Below are 20,731 nucleotides of genomic sequence, written 5' to 3' on the forward strand. Positions count from 1 at the left end.
AGCTCCTTCACTTCCTTTGTTAGCTGTATTCCTAGGTATTTTATTCTCTTTGTAGGAATTGTGAATGGGAATTCCTTCATGATTTGGTTCTCTGCTTGCCTATTATTGGTGTATAGAAATGCTTGTGATTTTTGCACATTGATTTTGTATCCTGAGACTTTGCTGAAGTTGCTTATCAGCTTAAGAAACTTTTGGGCTGAGATGATGAGGTTTTCTAGATATAGGATTATCTCATCTGAAAACAGAGACAGTTTGACTTCCTCTCTTCCTATTTGAATACCCTTTATTTCTTTCTCTTGCCTGATTGACCTGGCCAGAATTTCCAATAGTATGTTGAATAGGAGTGGTGAGAGAGGGCATCCTTGTCTTGTGCTGGTTTTCAAGGGGAATGCTTCCAGTTTTTACCCATTCAGTATAATATTGGCTATGGGTTTGTCATAAATGGCTTTTGTTGTTTTGAGTTATGATCCTTCAATACCTAGTTTATTCAGAGTTTTTAACATGAAGGGGTGTTGAATTTTATCAAAAGCCTTTTCTGTGCCTATTGAGATAATATGTGCTTTTTGTCTTTAGTTCTGTTTATGTGATGAATTACATTTATTGATTTGTGTATATTGAACCAGCCTTGCATCCTGGGGATGAAGCTGACTTGATCGTGGTGGTTAAGCAGTTTTTTTGTTTATTTGTTTGTCGTGTGTGTGTGTGTGCTGCTGCTGAATTTGGTTTGCCAGTATTTTATTATTTTATTGAGGATTTTTGCATCGGTGTTCATCAGGGATATTGACCTGAAGCTTTCCTTTTTTGTTGTATCTCTGCCAGGTTTTGGTATCAGGATGATGCTGGCCTCATAAAATGAGTTACAGAGAAGTCCCTCCTTTTCAACTGTTTGGAATAGTTTCAGAAGGAATGGTACCAGCTCCTCTTTGTACCTCTGAAAGAATTCAGCCGTAAATCTATCTGGTCCTGGTCTTTGTTTTTTTTGGTTGGTAGGCTATATATTACTGTCTCCACTTCAGAACTTGTTATTGGTCTATTCAGGGATTCAGCTTCTTCCTGGTTCAGTCTTGGGAGGGTTTATGTGTCCAGGAATTTATCCTTTTCTTCTAGCTTTCCTAGTTTAATTGCATAGGAGTGTTTATAGTATTCTCTGATGGTTGTTTGTATTTCTGAGGGGTCAGTGGTGATATCCCCCTTACCACTTTTTATTGTGTCTATTTGACGCTTCTCTCTTTTCTTCTTTGTTAGTCTAGCTAGTGGTCTATCTATTTTATTAATTTTTTCAAAAAAAACAGCTCCTGGATTCATTGACTTTTTTTTTAAGGTTTTTTTATGTCTCTATCTCCTTTAGTTCTGCTCTGATCTTGGTTATTTCTTGTCTTCTGCTAGCTTTGGGGTTTGTTTGTTCTTGGTTCTCTAGTTCCTTTATTAACAGTTATAATGTTAGGGTGTCAATTTGCTATCTTTCTAGCTTTTTGATGTGGACATTTAGTGCTATAAATTAATTCTGCTTTAGATGCATCCCAGAAATTCTGATATGTTGTCTTTTTGTTCTCATTGGTTTCAAAGAACTTCTTGATTTCTATCTTAATTTCATTATTTACCCAGGAGTCATTCAGGAGCAGGTTGTTCAATTTCCATCTAGCTGTGTGGTTTTGAGTGAGTTTCTTAATCTTGAATTCTAGTTTGATTGTGCTGTGGTCTGAGAGACTGTTTGTTATGATATCAGTTCTTTTGCATTTGCTGAGGAGTGTTTTACTTCTAATTATGTGATTGATTTTAGAGTAAGCACCATGTGGTGCTGAGAAGAATGTGTATCTATTGTTTTGTGGTGGAGAGTTCTGTAGATATATATGAGGTCCACTTAATCCAGAGCTGAGTTCAAGTCCTGAATATCCTTGTTAATTTTCTGCCTTGATGATCTGTCTAATATTGACAGTGGGGTCTTACAGTCTCCCACTATTATTGTGTGGGAGTCTAAGCCTCTAAGTCTCTAAGAACTTGTTTTATGAATCCAGGTGCTCCTGTATTGGGTACATATATATTTAGGATAGTTAGCTCTTCTTGTTAAATTGATCCCTTTACCTTTATATAATGCCCTTCTTTGTCTTTTTTGATCTTTGTTGGTTTAAAGTCTGTTTTATCAGAAAGTAGAATTGCAACCCCTGATTTTTTCTGCTTTCCATTTGCTTGGTGGATTTTCCTCAATCCCTTTATTTTGAGCCTATGTGTGTTTTTGCATGTGAGATGGGTCTCTTGAATACAGCACACTGATGGGTCTTAACTCTATCCAGCTTGCCATTCTGTGTCTTTTAATTGGGGCATTTAGCCCATTTACATTTAAGGTTAATATTACATGTGAATTTCATTCTGTCATAATGTGCTGGCTGTTTATATTGCAGACGTGTTGATGTAGTTGCTTCATAGTGTCATTGGTGTTTGTACTTCAGTGTGTTTTTGCAGTGGCTGGTAATGGTTTTTCCTTTCCACATTTAGTGCTTTCTTCAGGAGCTCTTCCAAGGCAGGCCTGGTGGTGATGAATTCCCTCAGCATTTGCTTGTCTGAAAGGGATTTTATTTCTCCTTCACTTATAAAGCTTAGTTTGGCTGGATATAAAATTCTAGGTTGAACATTCTTTTCTTTAAGAATGTTGAATATTGGCCCCCAAACTCTTCTGGCTTGTAGGGTTTCCACTGAGATGTCTGCTGCTAGTCTGATGGGCTTCCCTTTGTAGGTGACCTGGCCTTTTTCTCTGGCTGCCCTTAACATTTTTCCCTTAATTTCAACCTTGGAGAATCTGAGGATTATTTGTCTTGGGGTTGATCTTCTCATGGTGTATCTTACTGGGGTTCTCTGGACTTCCTGAATTTGAATGTTGGCCTGTCTTGTTAGCTTTGGAAGTTCTCCTGGATGATATCCTGAAGTTAATTTTCCAACTTGGTTCCATTCTTCCTGTCTTCCCATCTCTTTCAGGTACCCCAATCAGTCGTAGATTCAGTCTTATTTACATAATCCCATAGTCCTTGGAGGTTTTGTTTTTCATTTTTCTTATATTTTCTCTAATCTTGTCTGCCTTTCTTATTTCAGCAAGATAGCCTTCGAGCTCTGAAATTCTTTCCTCTGCTTGATCTATGCAGTTATTGATACTCGTGGTTGCATTGTGAAGTTCTTGTGTTGTGTTTTTCAGCTCCATCAGGTAATTTGTGTTTCTCTCTAAACTGGTTATTCTGGTTAACAGCTCCTGTAATGTTTTATCATGGTTCTTAGCTTCTTTGCATTGGGTTAGAACATGCTCCTTTAGCTCAGCAAAGTTCATTATTACCCACTTTCTGAAGCCTACTTCTGTCAATTCATCCATTTCAGCCCACCCAGTTCTATGCCCCTGCTGGAGAGATGTTGTGATCATTTGGAGGAAAAGAGGCACTCTGGCTTTTTGAGTTTTCAGCATTTTTTTGTTGATTCTTTTCCATCATCGTGAGTTTACCCAGCTTCAATCTTTGAGGCTGCTGATCTTTGGATGGAGTTTTTGTGGGGATTATTTTGTTGATGTTGTTTTTGTTGCCTTCTGTTTTTTTTAACTTTTAAGTCGGGGCCCTCTTCCGTAGGACTGCTGCAGTTTGCTGGGGGTCCACTCCAGACCCTATTCACCTGGGTCCCTCCTGCACCTGGAGGTGTCACCAGTGGAGACTGCAGAACAGCAAAGATGGCTGCCTGCTTTTCCATCTGGGCTCTCTGTCCCAGAGCAGCACCAACCTGATGACAGCAGGAATGCTCCTGTATAAGGTGTCTGGCCTTCCCTGTTGGGGGGGCTCTCACCCAGTCAGGAAGCACAGGATCTAGAACTTGCTTAAAGACGCACTGTGGCTGCCCCTTGGCAGAGAGAGTGCACTGCACTGGGGGCAATTCCACTTGTCCGAACTTCCTTGATTCCTCAGAGCCAGCAGGAGGAAAAGCTAAGTTTGCTGATCTATGGAGACTGCAGCTGCTCCTTTCCCCAGGGGCTCAGTCCCAGGGAGATTAGAGTTCTGTCCCTAAAACTCTGGCTGGAGTTGCTGAAACTCCTGCAGGGAGGCCCTGCCCAGTGAGGAGGGATGGGTCAGGGTCTGGCCTAAAGAGGTAGTCTGGCCATGTTCTGCCACAGCTGCTGAGCTGCACTGTGAGGAATTCCTCCTGGTTCTAAACCACCCAATATCCCTAGGACCGGCAGGGGAAAACTGGCAGATTGGAGCTGCAATGATGGCTGCCACCCCTCCCCTGGGGAGCTCAGTTGTCTTAGGCAGCAGGCAGCCACAGTGATGATGGCAGCCCCAACCCCCCGGGGCCTCAGTAGTCTTAGGCAGTCTCCAACCAAGTGGCCACTGAGAATCTGCACAGCTCTGTGCTTGGGACCCAAGGCCCTGGTGACATGGGCTCACAAGGGGGATCTCCTGATCTGCGAGTTGCACAGATCTGTGGAAAAAGCATGGTTTCCCAGGCAGGGTAGCATGATCACTCACCACCTCCCTTGGCTGGGGGTGGGAGCTCCCTTGTCCCATGTGACTCCTAGGTGGACCGTGGCACTGCCCTGCTTTTCCTCACTCTTCATGGCTTGTGCCAACTGCCTAGTCAGTCGCAATGAGAGAACCTTGATACCTCAGTTATCAGTGCAGAATTCACTCACCGTTTTCGTTCTTCTTAGAGGGGACTTCCAAACACAGCTGTTTCTAGTTGGCCATCTTGGCCTCTCCCTGAATAAACATCTTTTCATACATTTTAAGGGCCATTTATATTTATTTTTTTCTATATCTGTTCATTTATTTGGTTAATTTTTAAAAATTATATGTACTTTTTAATTTAAAGAAGCTCTATACACATTAGGGATGTTAATTCTCATTATAAATAAACAGGATTTTTTCCCCAGTTTGTTCTTTGTTTTTTAAACATATTTCTGGTGAGGTTTTTTTTTTTTTTTGGGTGGGGTTGATCATACAGAGATTTTTGGGTTTTACTTAGTTTATCTTTTATGGCATCTGAAATTTGAGTCATGGGAACCTTTCTTGTTCAAATCTTATAACTTATTTAATGTTCTTTCAGTAAATGTATGGTTTCTTTTTTTATACTTAAATATTTGATCCATTTAAAATGTATACCAGTAGACAATGTGAGAGATTAAACTTATCTTTTTTCCAGTTAGTTACACAATTATATAGATACCTATTACTGAGAAGTCCATATTTTTAGAGTCTTTAAATCTGAACTTTAAATGTCTGGCTAAATGTAGTGGATTTTCATTATTTTCTAAGTTAAAATTCATAAAAGAAAGGGGCTAGGTACCAATTGGTTTGTACACAATCCACTTAAAGACAAGAATGAAAAATTTAATTTTGCTCTTGAGATCCTCTCTTTAAATAAATAGATTGGAATTGGTATAGAAAGTTATGCAAGAAAAGTGTTAGATTATGTTAAAGGAATATTGCCGTGGCTTTTTATTATTTTCCTTTTACAGATTTAAGGCAAGTGATTAGCAAAGATTATACATGGGACTCAAAGGAAAATAATGTACTTAATTATAAGTGAATGAACAACCTAAAATGTAATTTGATACAATTCTGGCTCAATGACATTTCCAGACCCCACCTTTAATCTAATTTATCAAAATATTTGGAGCTGGGACTAGGCTATCTATTTTTATAACAAGTTCCCAGATGATCATAATGAAGACAGCCCACATATCTAGGAACCTCTGACTTCTGGCCTGAAAAAAGAAAGGTTAGAAGCAAAGTTTAGAACTACAGAGCTAGAAGAAATGTGAAAACATGATCCAGCCCAACCCATTGTCTTTATTCTAATTAAAGGATACAAATATGTCTAGTATCCAAAAGTCTCAGTAATCCACAAATGCCATCACAAGCTCAATTTCAAAATCATGAGCCCAACAAGCTTAAAATACCAGCAATTATTTGCTCAGATTTCTTCAATTTGGGCAGAACTTGGTGGGAAGGGCTCATTTTTCTTCCACGTGGTATTGATTGGGAACATTCATGCAACTCCTACTGGGATTAGAAAGCCCAAGCTGGCTTCTCTCCGTGTAGTTTCATCATTCAACAGTCCAGCCCAATCTTCTTCCACAGTGGCTGGATACCAAGAATGAGTACTTCAAGAAGGAGTAAAGAAAATCTGATGGTCCTCTCAAGAGCTTGGACTGGAACTGGCAAGGCATCACTTCCACCACGTTCTATTAGTTAAAACAAATCATAAGGCCAGCCCAGATTCAAGGGAAGGAGAAAGAACCTCCACCTCTTCAAAAACTCTGTGACCATCATAATTTATTAATAGCCTTCCTTTAAAGTTGGGCCACCCTCCCCTTCTTTAAACACCAGCCTCCATACACTATATTCTCTCAGGAGAAGCCTACTATGATTTCTTGATGGACCTAAACTTGCAAAACATAGCTTTCCAGGCCTTGAAAGACAAAAACCTGCCAACACAATCTACCTGCCTTCCTCTAAGCAAGGGAGGCTGCAATTCTGGACAGAGGCTTCTTATGAGAGAGAAGTGTCCTTTTGGAAATGAAAAAACAGCAGCAAAAAGTCAAGAAATTTATTATTTCAATAACTTTCCCAGTTATGGTCATATTCACTTTTAAATTTAGTCTCCTTCAAATTCTCTTTTGTAATTTGGTATAGATACAGGAAAACAAAACCTAATGATGTTTATAAAGTCATATTTTGATAGTTTCAACCTCACTGATATTGAAACAGACTCTATCATACCTTGTAAAAGCAGCATAAAAATAATTGAGTTGGCCCTTAACTCCTCCCCTCTTTAGTGTTTAAGAAAAATGTATGGGTAGTCATTAGTACAGAAATGTAGCTCAAAATAGCTCAAGCGAAAAGGAAACTTCTTGGTTCCTAAGTCTGGGAAATTAGGGTTAGGTCTGATTTCAAGTGTAGCTGGATATAGGGGTTTAAACACTGCCATCACAGCCCTTCGTTTCCATTCTCTTGGCCATAGTTGTCAATCAGCTGGCTTCATTCCCTCCTGCATGAGAGGAGCTTCCTCTATGTAACTGGAAAGATACTTTCCAGCAGCCTAACATCATTTTCTTCAAGCTTAGCCACTCCTAGGAAAAAATAGGTGACATGTTCACCTTTGGAGGGTAGTGTAGTAGAGAGAATAGTGACTCCCCGAAGATATCCACCTTCTAATCTCTACAACGTATGAATTTGTTAGTTTACACAGCAAAAGGGACTTTGCAGATGTGATTAAATTAAAGACCTTGAGATGGGAAGATTATCCTGGATTATCCAGGTGGATCCAATATAATCACAAGGGTCCTTATGAGAAAAATGCAGGAGACGTCAAAATGAGGAGGTGACATAATAATGGAAATAGAGACAGAGATTGTACTGATGCACTTTGAAGATGAAAGAAGGAGGCCCAAGCCAAGGATACAGATGGTCTGTAGAAGCAAGAAAAGCCAAGGAAACAGATTCTTTGCTACAGCGTCCAGAAGAGACCAGCTGACACCTAGAGTCTAACCCAGTAAATCTGATTTTAGACTCCAGCCTCTAGAACTATAAAAGAATACATTTGTATTTTCTTAAACCACCAAGTTTGCGGTGATTTGTTACCACAATTTAAAAAGTAATCAAGGGGTTTCCTGCTTTGGCTCAGTTTAGTTTTCAAGCTTTGATCTCTAGTCAAGGAAGAGGGTAGAGTTGGCCAGGGATGGTGGAAGTGGGAGTACATGATTGATGGAATAGCCAAGACCCAGAAATTCAGGCCACATAAAATCTCCCCACAGTGAAATTCCTTTGTCATAAGAGGAAGTAGATAGGAAAGAAGTCTTAATAAATAAAATTAACAAGGAAACAACTCCACAAACAATAATTCCTGTAGTCTAATGCTACTCAAAAGTAAAAATGCGGAATCAGGTGGAAGAGAAGAAGTAAGCAAAGAAAGGACATTAGAGCTTACAACTGGGTTAAATAGTCAATAATTCATAGCTGCAACAGCAAATGTTTTCCAGCTATAATGTCCTGCAAGAAAGAGAATTGTGAAGATAAGCACATGTCTTAGAAAAGTAATATCTAGACTCAAATCTACTACTAAGAGCTGGTACTTCTTTTATCTTGGTTTTTGACGCAAAGTGAAAGGGCTGGTTCTTCATAAACTCTTCCACAAAGAATCCCTAGTGTCATAGAAGAGAAGAAATGAATGAATGGACACAGAGAACCTGGGAGCTTCCCAAGGAACCCTATGCCCATGAAAATTTTCTTCATTTAAAATTCAGACAATTTGTTCTAATATAAAAATAATATATTAAAGTCCTGCAAGTTAAATTACTTTTTTCTATTCTCAAATATTGGAGTTAATTGGTAAACCTCCAGAAAGGTTTACCAGCTTTACTCTAGCTTCAGATATTCTGATTTCTATGACTTATGTGGCATGCATACCCCAATTATGGTACTAGGATCAGGTCCCTGCTAGACTTCCAATTCTAAGAATATCATCATAGGTCTGCTGTCTCCACTGTCACATGAGATGAGAGAAGCATTATCAGCAACAGTAAGAGCTTAATTGTGTTGACGAAGAAGCTTCTGCCAGGCTTCCATCAGAAGATACTTCTGAGCAACCCAAAGGAAGGGTTGAAGGTTTTGTGGTTTTAAAATGTGCCTACAGCTTCTTCAACACTCCTCCCATTAAGTTCTGGTGTTCTTTTTTTTTTCCTCTCCTGTGTTCCATTATCTTTTTTTTTTTTTTTTTTTTTTTTTTTTTTTTTTTGAGGGTAAGGAAGTCCTAGGTAAGGGTACCTTTTAATGAAAAGCAGCCCCTAAATCATTTCTTTTTTGGGGGGGGGGATTGAAAACTTTATTTTTTTTGCACACAAAACAAACATTGTCTAAAAATACATACAAACAAAAAGATGCATATCAAACATATTAGGAAGGTTGCACATGGGAAGACGGGGAACAGAAATGGGGGTGGGAATTAAAGAAAATAAATGAGAGAGGGACTTTGTATGGATCAATGATAATAACTCAATCCTCTATTTGACAAAGAAGAAAGAGAAGGAAGAGAAATAAAAAGAAAGTGAGATAAAGGATCAGAAACGGAGGAAAATAGAAAAAGTTAGGGTATGACTACAGGGTAGACCTGATTTGTTGTCGCTGGGTTGGTTGGTTGGTTTGTCTGTTGTATTTTTCACAGGTTTCGCCATGTTGGCCAGGCTGGTGTCGAACTCCCAGCCTCAAGTGATCAACCCGCCTCAGCCTCCCAGAGTGCTGGGACTACAGGTGTGAGCTACCACGTCCAGCCCCCACATTGCATCTGTCCTCCGATGTAGACCTCCCAGACGGAGTGGCCGGGCAGTGGCGGTCCCTACATCCCAGATGGGGTGGCCGGGCAGAGGGGCTCCTCACTTCCCAGATAGGGTGGCCAGGCAGAGGGGCTCCTCACTGCCCAGACGGGGTGGCCAGGCAGAGGTGCTCCTCACTTCCCAGACAGGGTGGCCGGGCAGAGGCGCTCTTCACTTCTTCCCAGACGGGGCGGCTGGGCAGAAGCGCTCCTCACTTCCCAGACGGGGCGGCCAGGCAGAGGCCTCCTCACATCCCAGAAGGGGCGGCTGGGCAGAGGTGCTCCTCACATCCCAGACGGGTCAGCCGGGCAGAGACGCTCCTCACTTCTTCCCAGACGGGGCGGCCGGGCAGAGGCGTACCTCACCTCCCAGACGGGGTGGCCGGGCAGAGACGCTCCTCACTTCTTCCCAGATGGGGTGGCCGGGCAGAGGCGCTCCTCACTTCCAGATGAGGCAGCCAAGCAGAGGTGCTCCTCATTTCCCAGACGGGGCAGCCGGGCAGAGACGCTCCTCACTTCTTCCCAGACAGGGCGGCCGGGCAGAGATGCTCCTCACTTCTTCTTCCCAGATGGGGAGGCCAGACAGAGATGCTCCTCACTTCTTCCGAGACAGGGCGGCCGGGCAGACATGCACCTCACTTCTTCCCAGACAGGGAGGCCGGGCAAAGATGCTCCTCACTTCTTCCCAGATGGGACGGCCGGGCAGAGGTGCTCCTCACTTCTTCCCAGACAGGGCAGCCAGGCAGAGATGCTCCTCACTTCTTCCCAGATGGGGTGGCCAGGCAGAGATGCTCCTCACTTCTTCCCAGATGGGGCGGCCGGGCAGAGACGCTTCTCACTTCTTCCCAGACGGGACGGCCAGGCAGAGGTGCTCCTCACTTCTCAGACGGGGCAGCTGGGCAGAGGCGCTCCTCATTTCACAGACGGGGCGGCCGAGCAGAGGCGCTCCTCACATCCCAGACTGGGCGGCCGGGCAGAGGCACTCCTCACATCCCAGATGGGGTGGCCGGGCAGAGACGCTTCTCACTTCTTCGCAGGCGGGGCGGCCGGGCAGAGGCGCTCCTCACTTCCCAGATGGAGCGGCCGGGCAGAGTTGCTCCTCACCTCCCAGACGGGGTGGCCGGACAGAGTTGCTCCTTGCCTCCCGATGGGGCGGCCAGGCAGAGGTGCTCCTCACATCCCAGACGGGGCGGCCAGGCAGAGACGCTTCTCACTTCTTCGCAGGCGGGGCGGCCGGGCAGAGGCGCTCCTCACTTCCCAGATGGAGCGGCTGGGCAGAGTTGCTCCTCACCTCCCAGACGGGGTGGCCGGACAGAGTTGCTCCTTGCCTCCCGATGGGGCGGCTGGGCAGAGGTGCTCCTCACATCCTAGATGGGGCGGCCGGGCAGAGACACTCCTCACTTCTTCCCAGGCGGGGCAGCCAGGCAGAGGCGCTCTTCACTTCCCAGATTGGGTGGCCGGGCAGAGTTGCTCCTCACCTCCCAGACGGGGCAGCCGGGCAGAGTTGCTCCTCGCCTCCCAGATGGGGCGGCCGGGCAGAGGTGCTCCTCATTTCCCAGATGGGGTGGCCGGGCAGAGACACTCCTCCCTTCTTCCCAGATGGGGCGGCCAGGCAGAGGCACTCCTCACTTCCCAGACGGGGCGGCAGGGCAGAGTTGCTCCTCACCTACAAGACGGGGCGGCCAGGCAGAGGTCCTCCTCACTTCACAGATGGGGTGGCCGGGCAGAGGCGCCCCTCACTTCTTCCCAGACGGGGCGGCCGGGCAGAGGCGCTACTCACTTCTTCCCAGACGGGGCAGCCGGGCAGAGGCCCTCCCCACATCCCAGATGGGGCAGCCGGGCAGAGGCGCTCCTCACTTCCCAGATGGAGCGGCCGGGCAGAGTTGCTCCTCACCTCCCAGACGGGGCGGCCAGGCAGAGTTGCTCCTTGCCTCCCGATGGGGCGGCCGGGCAGAGGTGCTCCTCACATCCCAGACGGGGCGGCCGGGCAGAGACGCTCCTCACTTCTTCCCAGGCGGGGCGGCCGGGCAGACGTGCTCCTCACTTCTTCCCAGGCGGGGCAGCCGGGCAGAGGCGCTCCTCACTTCCCAGATTGGGTGGCCGGGCAGAGTTGCTCCTCACCTCCCAGACGGGGCAGCCAGGCAGAGTTGCTCCTCGCCTCCCAGATGGGGCAGCCAGGCAGAGGTGCTCCTCATTTCCCAGATGGGGTGGCTGGGCAGAGACACTCTTCCCTTCTTCCCAGATGGGGCGGCCAGGCAGAGGCACTCCTCACTTCACAGACGGGGCGGCTGGGCAGACTTGCTCCTCACCTCCCAGACGGGGCGGCCGGGCAGAGGTCCTACTCACTTCACAGATGGGGTGGCCGGGCAGAGGCACCCCTCACTTCTTCCCAGACGGGGTGGCCGGGCAGAGGTGCCCCTCACTTCTTCCCAGACGGGGCAGCCGGGCAGAGGCCCTCCCCACATCCCAGATGGGGCAGCCGGGCAGAGACACTCCTCACTTCCCAGATGATGGGCAGCCAGGCAGAGGCGCTCCTCACTTCCCAGATGGGGTGGCGGCCAGGCAGAGGCACTCCTCACTTCCCAGATGGGGTGGCCGGGCAGAGGTGCTCCTCGCTTCCCTGAAGGGGTGGCCCGGCAGAGGCGCTCTTCACTTCTTCCCAGACGGGGCGGCCGGGCAGAGGTGCTCCTCACCTCCCAGACAGGGCGGCCGGGCAGAGGCGCTCCTCACCTCCCAGACGGGGCGGCCGGGCAGAGGTGCTCCTCACTTCCCAGATGGGGTGGCGGCCAGGCAGAGGCACTCCTCACCTCCCAGATGGGGTGGCCGGATAGAGGCACTCCTCACTTCTTCCCAGATGGGGCGGCCAGGCAGAGGCACTCCTCACTTCCCAGACAGGGCGACCGGGCAGAGGCACTCCTCACTTCCCAGACAGGGCGGCCGGGCAGAGGCGCTCCTCACATCCCAGACGGGGTGGCCGGGCAGAGGTGCTCCTCACATCCCAGATGGGGCAGCCGGGCAGAGAAGCTCCTCACTTCTTCCCAGACGGGGCGGCCGGGCAGAGGTGCTCCTCACCTCCCAGATGGGGCAGCCGGGCAGAGATTCTCCTCACTTCTTCCCAGACGGGGTGGGTGGGCAGAGGCGCTCCTCACTTCCCAGATGAGGTGGCCAGGCAGAGGTGCTCCTCACCTGCGAGACGGGGCGGCAGGGCTGAGGCGCTCCTCACTTCCCAGATGGGGTGGCGTCCAGGCAGAGGCACTCCCCACTTCCTAGATGGGGTGGCCGGGCAGAGGCGCTCCTCACTTCTTCCCAGATGGGGCGGCCGGGCAGAGGCGCTCCCCACATCCCAGACGGGGCGGCCGGGCAGAGACGCTCCTCACTTCTTCCCAGACGGGGCGGCCAGGCAGAGGTGCTCCTCACCGCCCACATGGGGCAGCTGGGCAGAGATGCTCCTCACTTCTTCCCAGACGGGGTGGGCGGACAGAGGCGCTAGTCACTTCCCAGACGGGGCGGCCAGGCAGAGGCGCTCCTCATTTCCCAGACGGGGCGGCCGGGCAGAGGCGCTCCTCACTTCTTCCCAGACAGGGCGGCCGGGCAGAGATGCTCCTCACTTCATCCCAGACAGGTCGGCCGGGCAGAGGCACCCCTCACTTCTTCCCAGACGGGGTGGCTGGGCAGAGACGCTCCTCAATTCTTCCCAGACGGGGCGGCCGGGCAGAGGTGCTCCTCACCTCCCAGATGGGGCAGCCAGGTAGAGATGCTCCTCACTTCTTCCCAGACGGGGCGGCCGGGCAGAGGCGCTCCTCACTTCCCAGACGAGGCGGCCAGGCAGAGGCGCTCCTCACTTCTTCCCAGATGGGGCGGCTGGGCAGAGATGCCCCTCAATTCATCCCAGACACGGCGGCCGGGCAAAGGTGCCCCTCACTTCTTCCCAGATGGGGCGGCCGGGCAGAGAGGCTCCTCACTTATTACCAGACGGGGCGGCCACGCAGGGACGCTCCCCACTTCCCACACGGGGCGGCCGGGCAGAGGCACTCCTCACTTCCCAAAGGATGGGCGGCCAGGCAGAGGCGCCCCTTACTTCTTCCCAGACAGGGCGGTCAGGCAGAGGCACTCCTCACTTCTTCCCAGACAGGGCAGCCGGGCAGAGACACTCCTCACTGCTTCCCAGACGGGGCGGCCGGGCAGAGATGCTCCTCACTTCTTCCCAGACGGGGTGGCCAGTCAGAGACGCTCCTCACTTCTTCCCAGATGGGACGGCCAGGCAGAGGTGCTCCTCACTTCTCAGACGGAGCAGCTGGGCAGAGGCGCTCCTCACATCCAAGACTGGGTGGCCAGGCAGAGGTGCTCCTCACATCCCAGATGGTGAGGCCGGGCAGAGACGCTCCTCACTTCTTCCCAGACGGGGCGGCAGGGCAGAGGTGCTCCTCACTTCTCAGACAGGGCAGCCGGGCAGAGGCCCTCTTCACTTCCCAGACCGGGCAGCCAGGCAGAGGCACTCCTCACTTCCCAGATGGGGCGGCCGGGCAAAGGCACTCCTCACTTCTTCCCAGATGGGGCGGCCTGGCAGAGGCTCTCCTCACTTCCCAGATGAGGCGGCCGGGCAGAGGCGCTCCTCACATCCCAGACGGGGCGGCCGCGCAGAGGTGCTCCTCACATCCCAGACGGGGCGGTCGGGCAGAGATGCTCCTCACTTCTTCCCAGACAGGGTTGCCGGGCAGAGGCGCTCCCAACTTCCCAGATGAGGCGGCCAGGCAGAGGAGCTCCTCATTTCCCAGGCGGGGCGGCCGGGCAGAGGCTTTACTCACTTCTTCCCAGACGGGGCAGCTGGACAGAGGCCCTCCCCACATCCCAGATGGGGCAGCCGTGCAGATCCGCTCCTCACTTCCCAGATGATGGGTGGCCGGGCAGAGGCGCTCCTCACTTCCCAGATGGGGTGGCGGCCAGGCAGAGGCACTCCTCACTTCACAGATGGGGTGGCCGGGCAGAGGCGCTCCTCACTTCCCAGACGGGGTTGCCCGGCAGAGGCACGCCTCACTTCTTCCCAGATGGGGCGGCCGGGCAGAGGCGCTCCTCACTTCCCAGACAGGGCGGCCGGGCAGAGGTGCTCCTCACTTCTTCCCAGATGGGGCGGCCGGGCAGAGGCACTCCTCACTTCCCAGACGGGGCGGCCGGGCAGAGGCGCTCCTCACTTATTCCCAGACGGGGCGGCTGCGCAGAGGCGCTCCCCACTTCCCAGAAGGGGCGGCCGGGCAGAGGCGCTCCTCACTTCCCAAACAATGGGCGGCCGGGTAGAGGCGCCCCTCACTTCTTCCCAGACATGGCGGTGAGTCAGAGGCGCTCCTCACTTCTTCCCAGACTGGGCGGCCGGGCAGAGACGCTCCTCACTTCTTCCCAGATGGGGCGGCCGGGCAGAGGCGCTCCTCATTTCCCAGACAGGGCGGCCAGGCAGAGGTGCTCCTCATTTCCCAGATGGGGTGGCCGGGCAGAGACACTCCTCCCTTCTTCCCAGATAGGGCGGCCAGGCAGAGGCACTCCTCACTTCCCAGACGGGGCGGCTGGGCAGAGTTGCTCCTCACCTCCCATACGGGGCGGCCGGGCAGAGGTCCTACTCACTTCCCAGACGGGGTGGCCGGGCAGAGGCACCCCTCACTTCTTCCCAGACGGGGCGGCCGGGCAGAGGCACCACTCACTTCTTCCCAGACGGTGCAGCAAGGCAGAGGCCCTCCCCACATACCAGATGGGGCAGCTGGGCAGAGACACTCCTCACTTCCCAGATGATGGGCGGCCAGGCAGAGGCGCTCCTCACTTCCCAGATGGGGTGGCGGCCAGGCAGAGGCACTCCTCACTTCCCAGATGGGGTGGCCAGGCAGAGGCGCTCCTCGCTTCCCAGACGGGGTGGCCCGGCAGAGGCGCTCTTCACTTCTTCCCAGACGGGGCGGCCGGGCAGAGGCGCTCCTCACTTCCCAGATGAGGCGGCCAGGCAGAGGTGCTCCTCACCTCCGAGACGGGGCGGCCGGGCCGAGGCGCTCCTCACTTCCCAGATGGGGTGGAGTCCAGGCAGAGGCACTCCCCACTTCCCAGATGAGGCGGCCGGGCAGAGGCGCTCCTCACTTCCCAGACAGGGCGGCCGGGCAGAGGCGCTCCTCACTTCTTCCCAGATGGTGCGGACGGGCAGAGGCGCTCCTCACTTCTTCCCAGATGGGGTGGCCGGGCAGAGGCGCTCCTCACTTCTTCCCAGACGGGGCGGCCAGGCAGAGGTGCTCCTCACCACCCAGATGGGGCAACTGGGAAGAGATGCTCCTCACTTCTTCCCAGACGGGGTGGGCGGACAGAGGCGCTAGTCACTTCCCAGACGAGGCGGCCAGACAGAGGCGCTCCTCATTTCCCAGATGGGGCGGCCGGGCTGAGGCGCTCCTCACTTCTTCCCAGACAGGGCGGCCGGGCAGAGATGCTCCTCACTTCATCCCAGACAGGGCGGCCAGGCAGAGGCGCTCCTCACTTATTCCCAGACGGGGCGGCCGCGCAGAGGCGCTCCCCAGTTCCCAGATGGGGCGGCCGGGCAGAGGCGCTCCTCACTTCCCAAACGATGGGCGGCCGGGCAGAGGCGCCCCTCACTTCTTCCCAGACAGGGCGGCCAGGCAAAGGCGTTAGTCACTTCTTCCCAGACAGGGCGGCTGGGCAGCGATGCTCCTCACTTCTTCCCAGATGGGGCGGCCAGGCAGAGACACTCCTCACTTCTTCCCAGACGGGGCGGCCGGGCAGAGACGCTCCTCAATTCTTCCCAGACGGGGCGGCCGGGCAGAGGTGCTCCTCACCTCCCAGATGGGGCAGCCAGGTAGAGATGCTCCTCACTTCTTCCCAGACGGGGCGGCCGGGCAGAGGCGCTCCTCACTTCCCAGACGAGGCGGCCAGGCAGAGGCGCTCCTCACTTCTTCCCAGATGGGGCGGCTGGGCAGAGATGCCCCTCAATTCATCCCAGACACGGCGGCCGGGCAAAGGTGCCCCTCACTTCTTCCCAGATGGGGCGGCCGGGCAGAGAGGCTCCTCACTTATTACCAGACGGGGCGGCCACGCAGGGACGCTCCCCACTTCCCACACGGGGCGGCCGGGCAGAGGCACTCCTCACTTCCCAAAGGATGGGCGGCCAGGCAGAGGCGCCCCTTACTTCTTCCCAGACAGGGCGGTCAGGCAGAGGCACTCCTCACTTCTTCCCAGACAGGGCAGCCGGGCAGAGACACTCCTCACTGCTTCCCAGACGGGGCGGCCGGGCAGAGATGCTCCTCACTTCTTCCCAGACGGGGTGGCCAGTCAGAGACGCTCCTCACTTCTTCCCAGATGGGACGGCCAGGCAGAGGTGCTCCTCACTTCTCAGACGGAGCAGCTGGGCAGAGGCGCTCCTCACATCCAAGACTGGGTGGCCAGGCAGAGGTGCTCCTCACATCCCAGATGGTGAGGCCGGGCAGAGACGCTCCTCACTTCTTCCCAGACAGGGCGGCAGGGCAGAGGTGCTCCTCACTTCTCAGACAGGGCAGCCGGGCAGAGGCCCTCTTCACTTCCCAGACCGGGCAGCCAGGCAGAGGCACTCCTCACTTCCCAGATGGGGCGGCCGGGCAAAGGCACTCCTCACTTCTTCCCAGATGGGGCGGCCTGGCAGAGGCTCTCCTCACTTCCCAGATGAGGCGGCCGGGCAGAGGCGCTCCTCACATCCCAGACGGGGCGGCCGCGCAGAGGTGCTCCTCACATCCCAGATGGGGCGGTCGGGCAGAGATGCTCCTCACTTCTTCCCAGACAGGGTTGCCGGGCAGAGGCGCTCCCAACTTCCCAGATGAGGCGGCCAGGCAGAGGAGCTCCTCATTTCCCAGGCGGGGCGGCCGGGCAGAGGCTTTACTCACTTCTTCCCAGACGGGGCAGCTGGACAGAGGCCCTCCCCACATCCCAGATGGGGCAGCCGTGCAGATCCGCTCCTCACTTCCCAGATGATGGGTGGCCGGGCAGAGGCGCTCCTCACTTCCCAGATGGGGTGGCGGCCAGGCAGAGGCACTCCTCACTTCACAGATGGGGTGGCCGGGCAGAGGCGCTCCTCACTTCCCAGACGGGGTTGCCCGGCAGAGGCACGCCTCACTTCTTCCCAGATGGGGCGGCCGGGCAGAGGCGCTCCTCACTTCCCAGACAGGGCGGCCGGGCAGAGGTGCTCCTCACTTCTTCCCAGATGGGGCGGCCGGGCAGAGGCACTCCTCACTTCCCAGACGGGGCGGCCGGGCAGAGGCGCTCCTCACTTATTCCCAGACGGGGCGGCTGCGCAGAGGCGCTCCCCACTTCCCAGAAGGGGCGGCCGGGCAGAGGCGCTCCTCACTTCCCAAACAATGGGCGGCCGGGTAGAGGCGCCCCTCACTTCTTCCCAGACATGGCGGTGAGTCAGAGGCGCTCCTCACTTCTTCCCAGACTGGGCGGCCGGGCAGAGACGCTCCTCACTTCTTCCCAGATGGGGCGGCCGGGCAGAGGCGCTCCTCATTTCCCAGACAGGGCGGCCAGGCAGAGGTGCTCCTCATTTCCCAGATGGGGTGGCCGGGCAGAGACACTCCTCCCTTCTTCCCAGATAGGGCGGCCAGGCAGAGGCACTCCTCACTTCCCAGACGGGGCGGCTGGGCAGAGTTGCTCCTCACCTCCCATACGGGGCGGCCGGGCAGAGGTCCTACTCACTTCCCAGACGGGGTGGCCGGGCAGAGGCACCCCTCACTTCTTCCCAGACGGGGCGGCCGGGCAGAGGCACCACTCACTTCTTCCCAGACGGTGCAGCAAGGCAGAGGCCCTCCCCACATACCAGATGGGGCAGCTGGGCAGAGACACTCCTCACTTCCCAGATGATGGGCGGCCAGGCAGAGGCGCTCCTCACTTCCCAGATGGGGTGGCGGCCAGGCAGAGGCACTCCTCACTTCCCAGATGGGGTGGCCAGGCAGAGGCGCTCCTCGCTTCCCAGACGGGGTGGCCCGGCAGAGGCGCTCTTCACTTCTTCCCAGACGGGGCGGCCGGGCAGAGGCGCTCCTCACTTCCCAGATGAGGCGGCCAGGCAGAGGTGCTCCTCACCTCCGAGACGGGGCGGCCGGGCCGAGGCGCTCCTCACTTCCCAGATGGGGTGGAGTCCAGGCAGAGGCACTCCCCACTTCCCAGATGAGGCGGCCGGGCAGAGGCGCTCCTCACTTCCCAGACAGGGCGGCCGGGCAGAGGCGCTCCTCACTTCTTCCCAGATGGTGCGGACGGGCAGAGGCGCTCCTCACTTCTTCCCAGATGGGGTGGCCGGGCAGAGGCGCTCCTCACTTCTTCCCAGACGGGGCGGCCAGGCAGAGGTGCTCCTCACCACCCAGATGGGGCAACTGGGAAGAGATGCTCCTCACTTCTTCCCAGACGGGGTGGGCGGACAGAGGCGCTAGTCACTTCCCAGACGAGGCGGCCAGACAGAGGCGCTCCTCATTTCCCAGATGGGGCGGCCGGGCTGAGGCGCTCCTCACTTCTTCCCAGACAGGGCGGCCGGGCAGAGATGCTCCTCACTTCATCCCAGACAGGGCGGCCAGGCAGAGGCGCTCCTCACTTATTCCCAGACGGGGCGGCCGCGCAGAGGCGCTCCCCAGTTCCCAGATGGGGCGGCCGGGCAGAGGCGCTCCTCACTTCCCAAACGATGGGCGGCCGGGCAGAGGCGCCCCTCACTTCTTCCCAGACAGGGCGGCCAGGCAAAGGCGTTAGTCACTTCTTCCCAGACAGGGCGGCTGGGCAGCGATGCTCCTCACTTCTTCCCAGATGGGGCGGCCAGGCAGAGACACTCCTCACTTCTTCCCAGACGGGGCGGCCGGGCAGAGACGCTCCTCAATTCTTCCCAGACGGGGCGGCCGGGCAGAGGTGCTCCTCACCTCCCAGATGGGGCAGCCAGGTAGAGATGCTCCTCACTTCTTCCCAGACGGGGCGGCCGGGCAGAGGCGCTCCTCACTTCCCAGACGAGGCGGCCAGGCAGAGGCGCTCCTCACTTCTTCCCAGATGGGGCGGCTGGGCAGAGATGCCCCTCAATTCATCCCAGACACGGCGGCCGGGCAAAGGTGCCCCTCACTTCTTCCCAGATGGGGCGGCCGGGCAGAGAGGCTCCTCACTTATTACCAGACGGGGCGGCCACGCAGGGACGCTCCCCACTTCCCACACGGGGCGGCCGGGCAGAGGCACTCCTCACTTCCCAAAGGATGGGCGGCCAGGCAGAGGCGCCCCTTACTTCTTCCCAGACAGGGCGGTCAGGCAGAGGCACTCCTCACTTCTTCCCAGACAGGGCAGCCGGGCAGAGACACTCCTCACTGCTTCCCAGACGGGGCGGCCGGGCAGAGATGCTCCTCACTTCTTCCCAGACGGGGTGGCCAGTCAGAGACGCTCCTCACTTCTTCCCAGATGGGACGGCCAGGCAGAGGTGCTCCTCACTTCTCAGACGGAGCAGCTGGGCAGAGGCGCTCCTCACATCCAAGACTGGGTGGCCAGGCAGAGGTGCTCCTCACATCCCAGATGGTGAGGCCGGGCAGAGACGCTCCTCACTTCTTCCCAGACAGGGCGGCAGGGCAGAGGTGCTCCTCACTTCTCAGACAGGGCAGCCGGGCAGAGGCCCTCTTCACTTCCCAGACCGGGCAGCCAGGCAGAGGCACTCCTCACTTCCCAGATGGGGCGGCCGGGCAAAGGCACTCCTCACTTCTTCCCAGATGGGGCGGCCTGGCAGAGGCTCTCCTCACTTCCCAGATGAGGCGGCCGGGCAGAGGCGCTCCTCACATCCCAGACGGGGCGGCCGCGCAGAGGTGCTCCTCACATCCCAGATGGGGCGGTCGGGCAGAGATGCTCCTCACTTCTTCCCAGACAGGGTTGCCGGGCAGAGGCGCTCCCAACTTCCCAGATGAGGCGGCCAGGCAGAGGAGCTCCTCATTTCCCAGGCGGGGCGGCCGGGCAGAGGCTTTACTCACTTCTTCCCAGACGGGGCAGCTGGACAGAGGCCCTCCCCACATCCCAGATGGGGCAGCCGTGCAGATCCGCTCCTCACTTCCCAGATGATGGGTGGCCGGGCAGAGGCGCTCCTCACTTCCCAGATGGGGTGGCGGCCAGGCAGAGGCACTCCTCACTTCACAGATGGGGTGGCCGGGCAGAGGCGCTCCTCACTTCCCAGACGGGGTTGCCCGGCAGAGGCACGCCTCACTTCTTCCCAGATGGGGCGGCCGGGCAGAGGCGCTCCTCACTTCCCAGACAGGGCGGCCGGGCAGAGGTGCTCCTCACTTCTTCCCAGATGGGGCGGCCGGGCAGAGGCACTCCTCACTTCCCAGACGGGGCGGCCGGGCAGAGGCGCTCCTCACTTATTCCCAGACGGGGCGGCTGCGCAGAGGCG

The 20,731-nt window shown here is 54.9% G+C and overlaps 1 protein-coding gene across 1 annotated transcript in view; it reads left to right on the top strand.

Annotated features, from left to right (window-relative positions):
• Positions 1 to 19,931: 19,931 nt before the first annotated feature.
• LOC134733262 (collagen alpha-2(I) chain-like) overlaps positions 19,932 to 20,731 on the top strand; it is a gene marked incomplete at its 5' end in the record, with an annotated part of 29,868 nt that continues 29,068 nt past the window's right edge. Inside the window, 2 exons of the mRNA XM_063622289.1 lie at positions 19,932 to 19,965; positions 20,421 to 20,611. Of these exons, the coding sequence (XP_063478359.1) occupies positions 19,932 to 19,965; positions 20,421 to 20,611 (225 nt within the window). The remainder of the gene's footprint in view (positions 19,966 to 20,420; positions 20,612 to 20,731) is intronic.

The sequence above is a fragment of the Symphalangus syndactylus genome, chromosome 17 (genome assembly GCF_028878055.3).
Source record: "Symphalangus syndactylus isolate Jambi chromosome 17, NHGRI_mSymSyn1-v2.1_pri, whole genome shotgun sequence".
NCBI lineage: Eukaryota > Metazoa > Chordata > Mammalia > Primates > Hylobatidae > Symphalangus > Symphalangus syndactylus.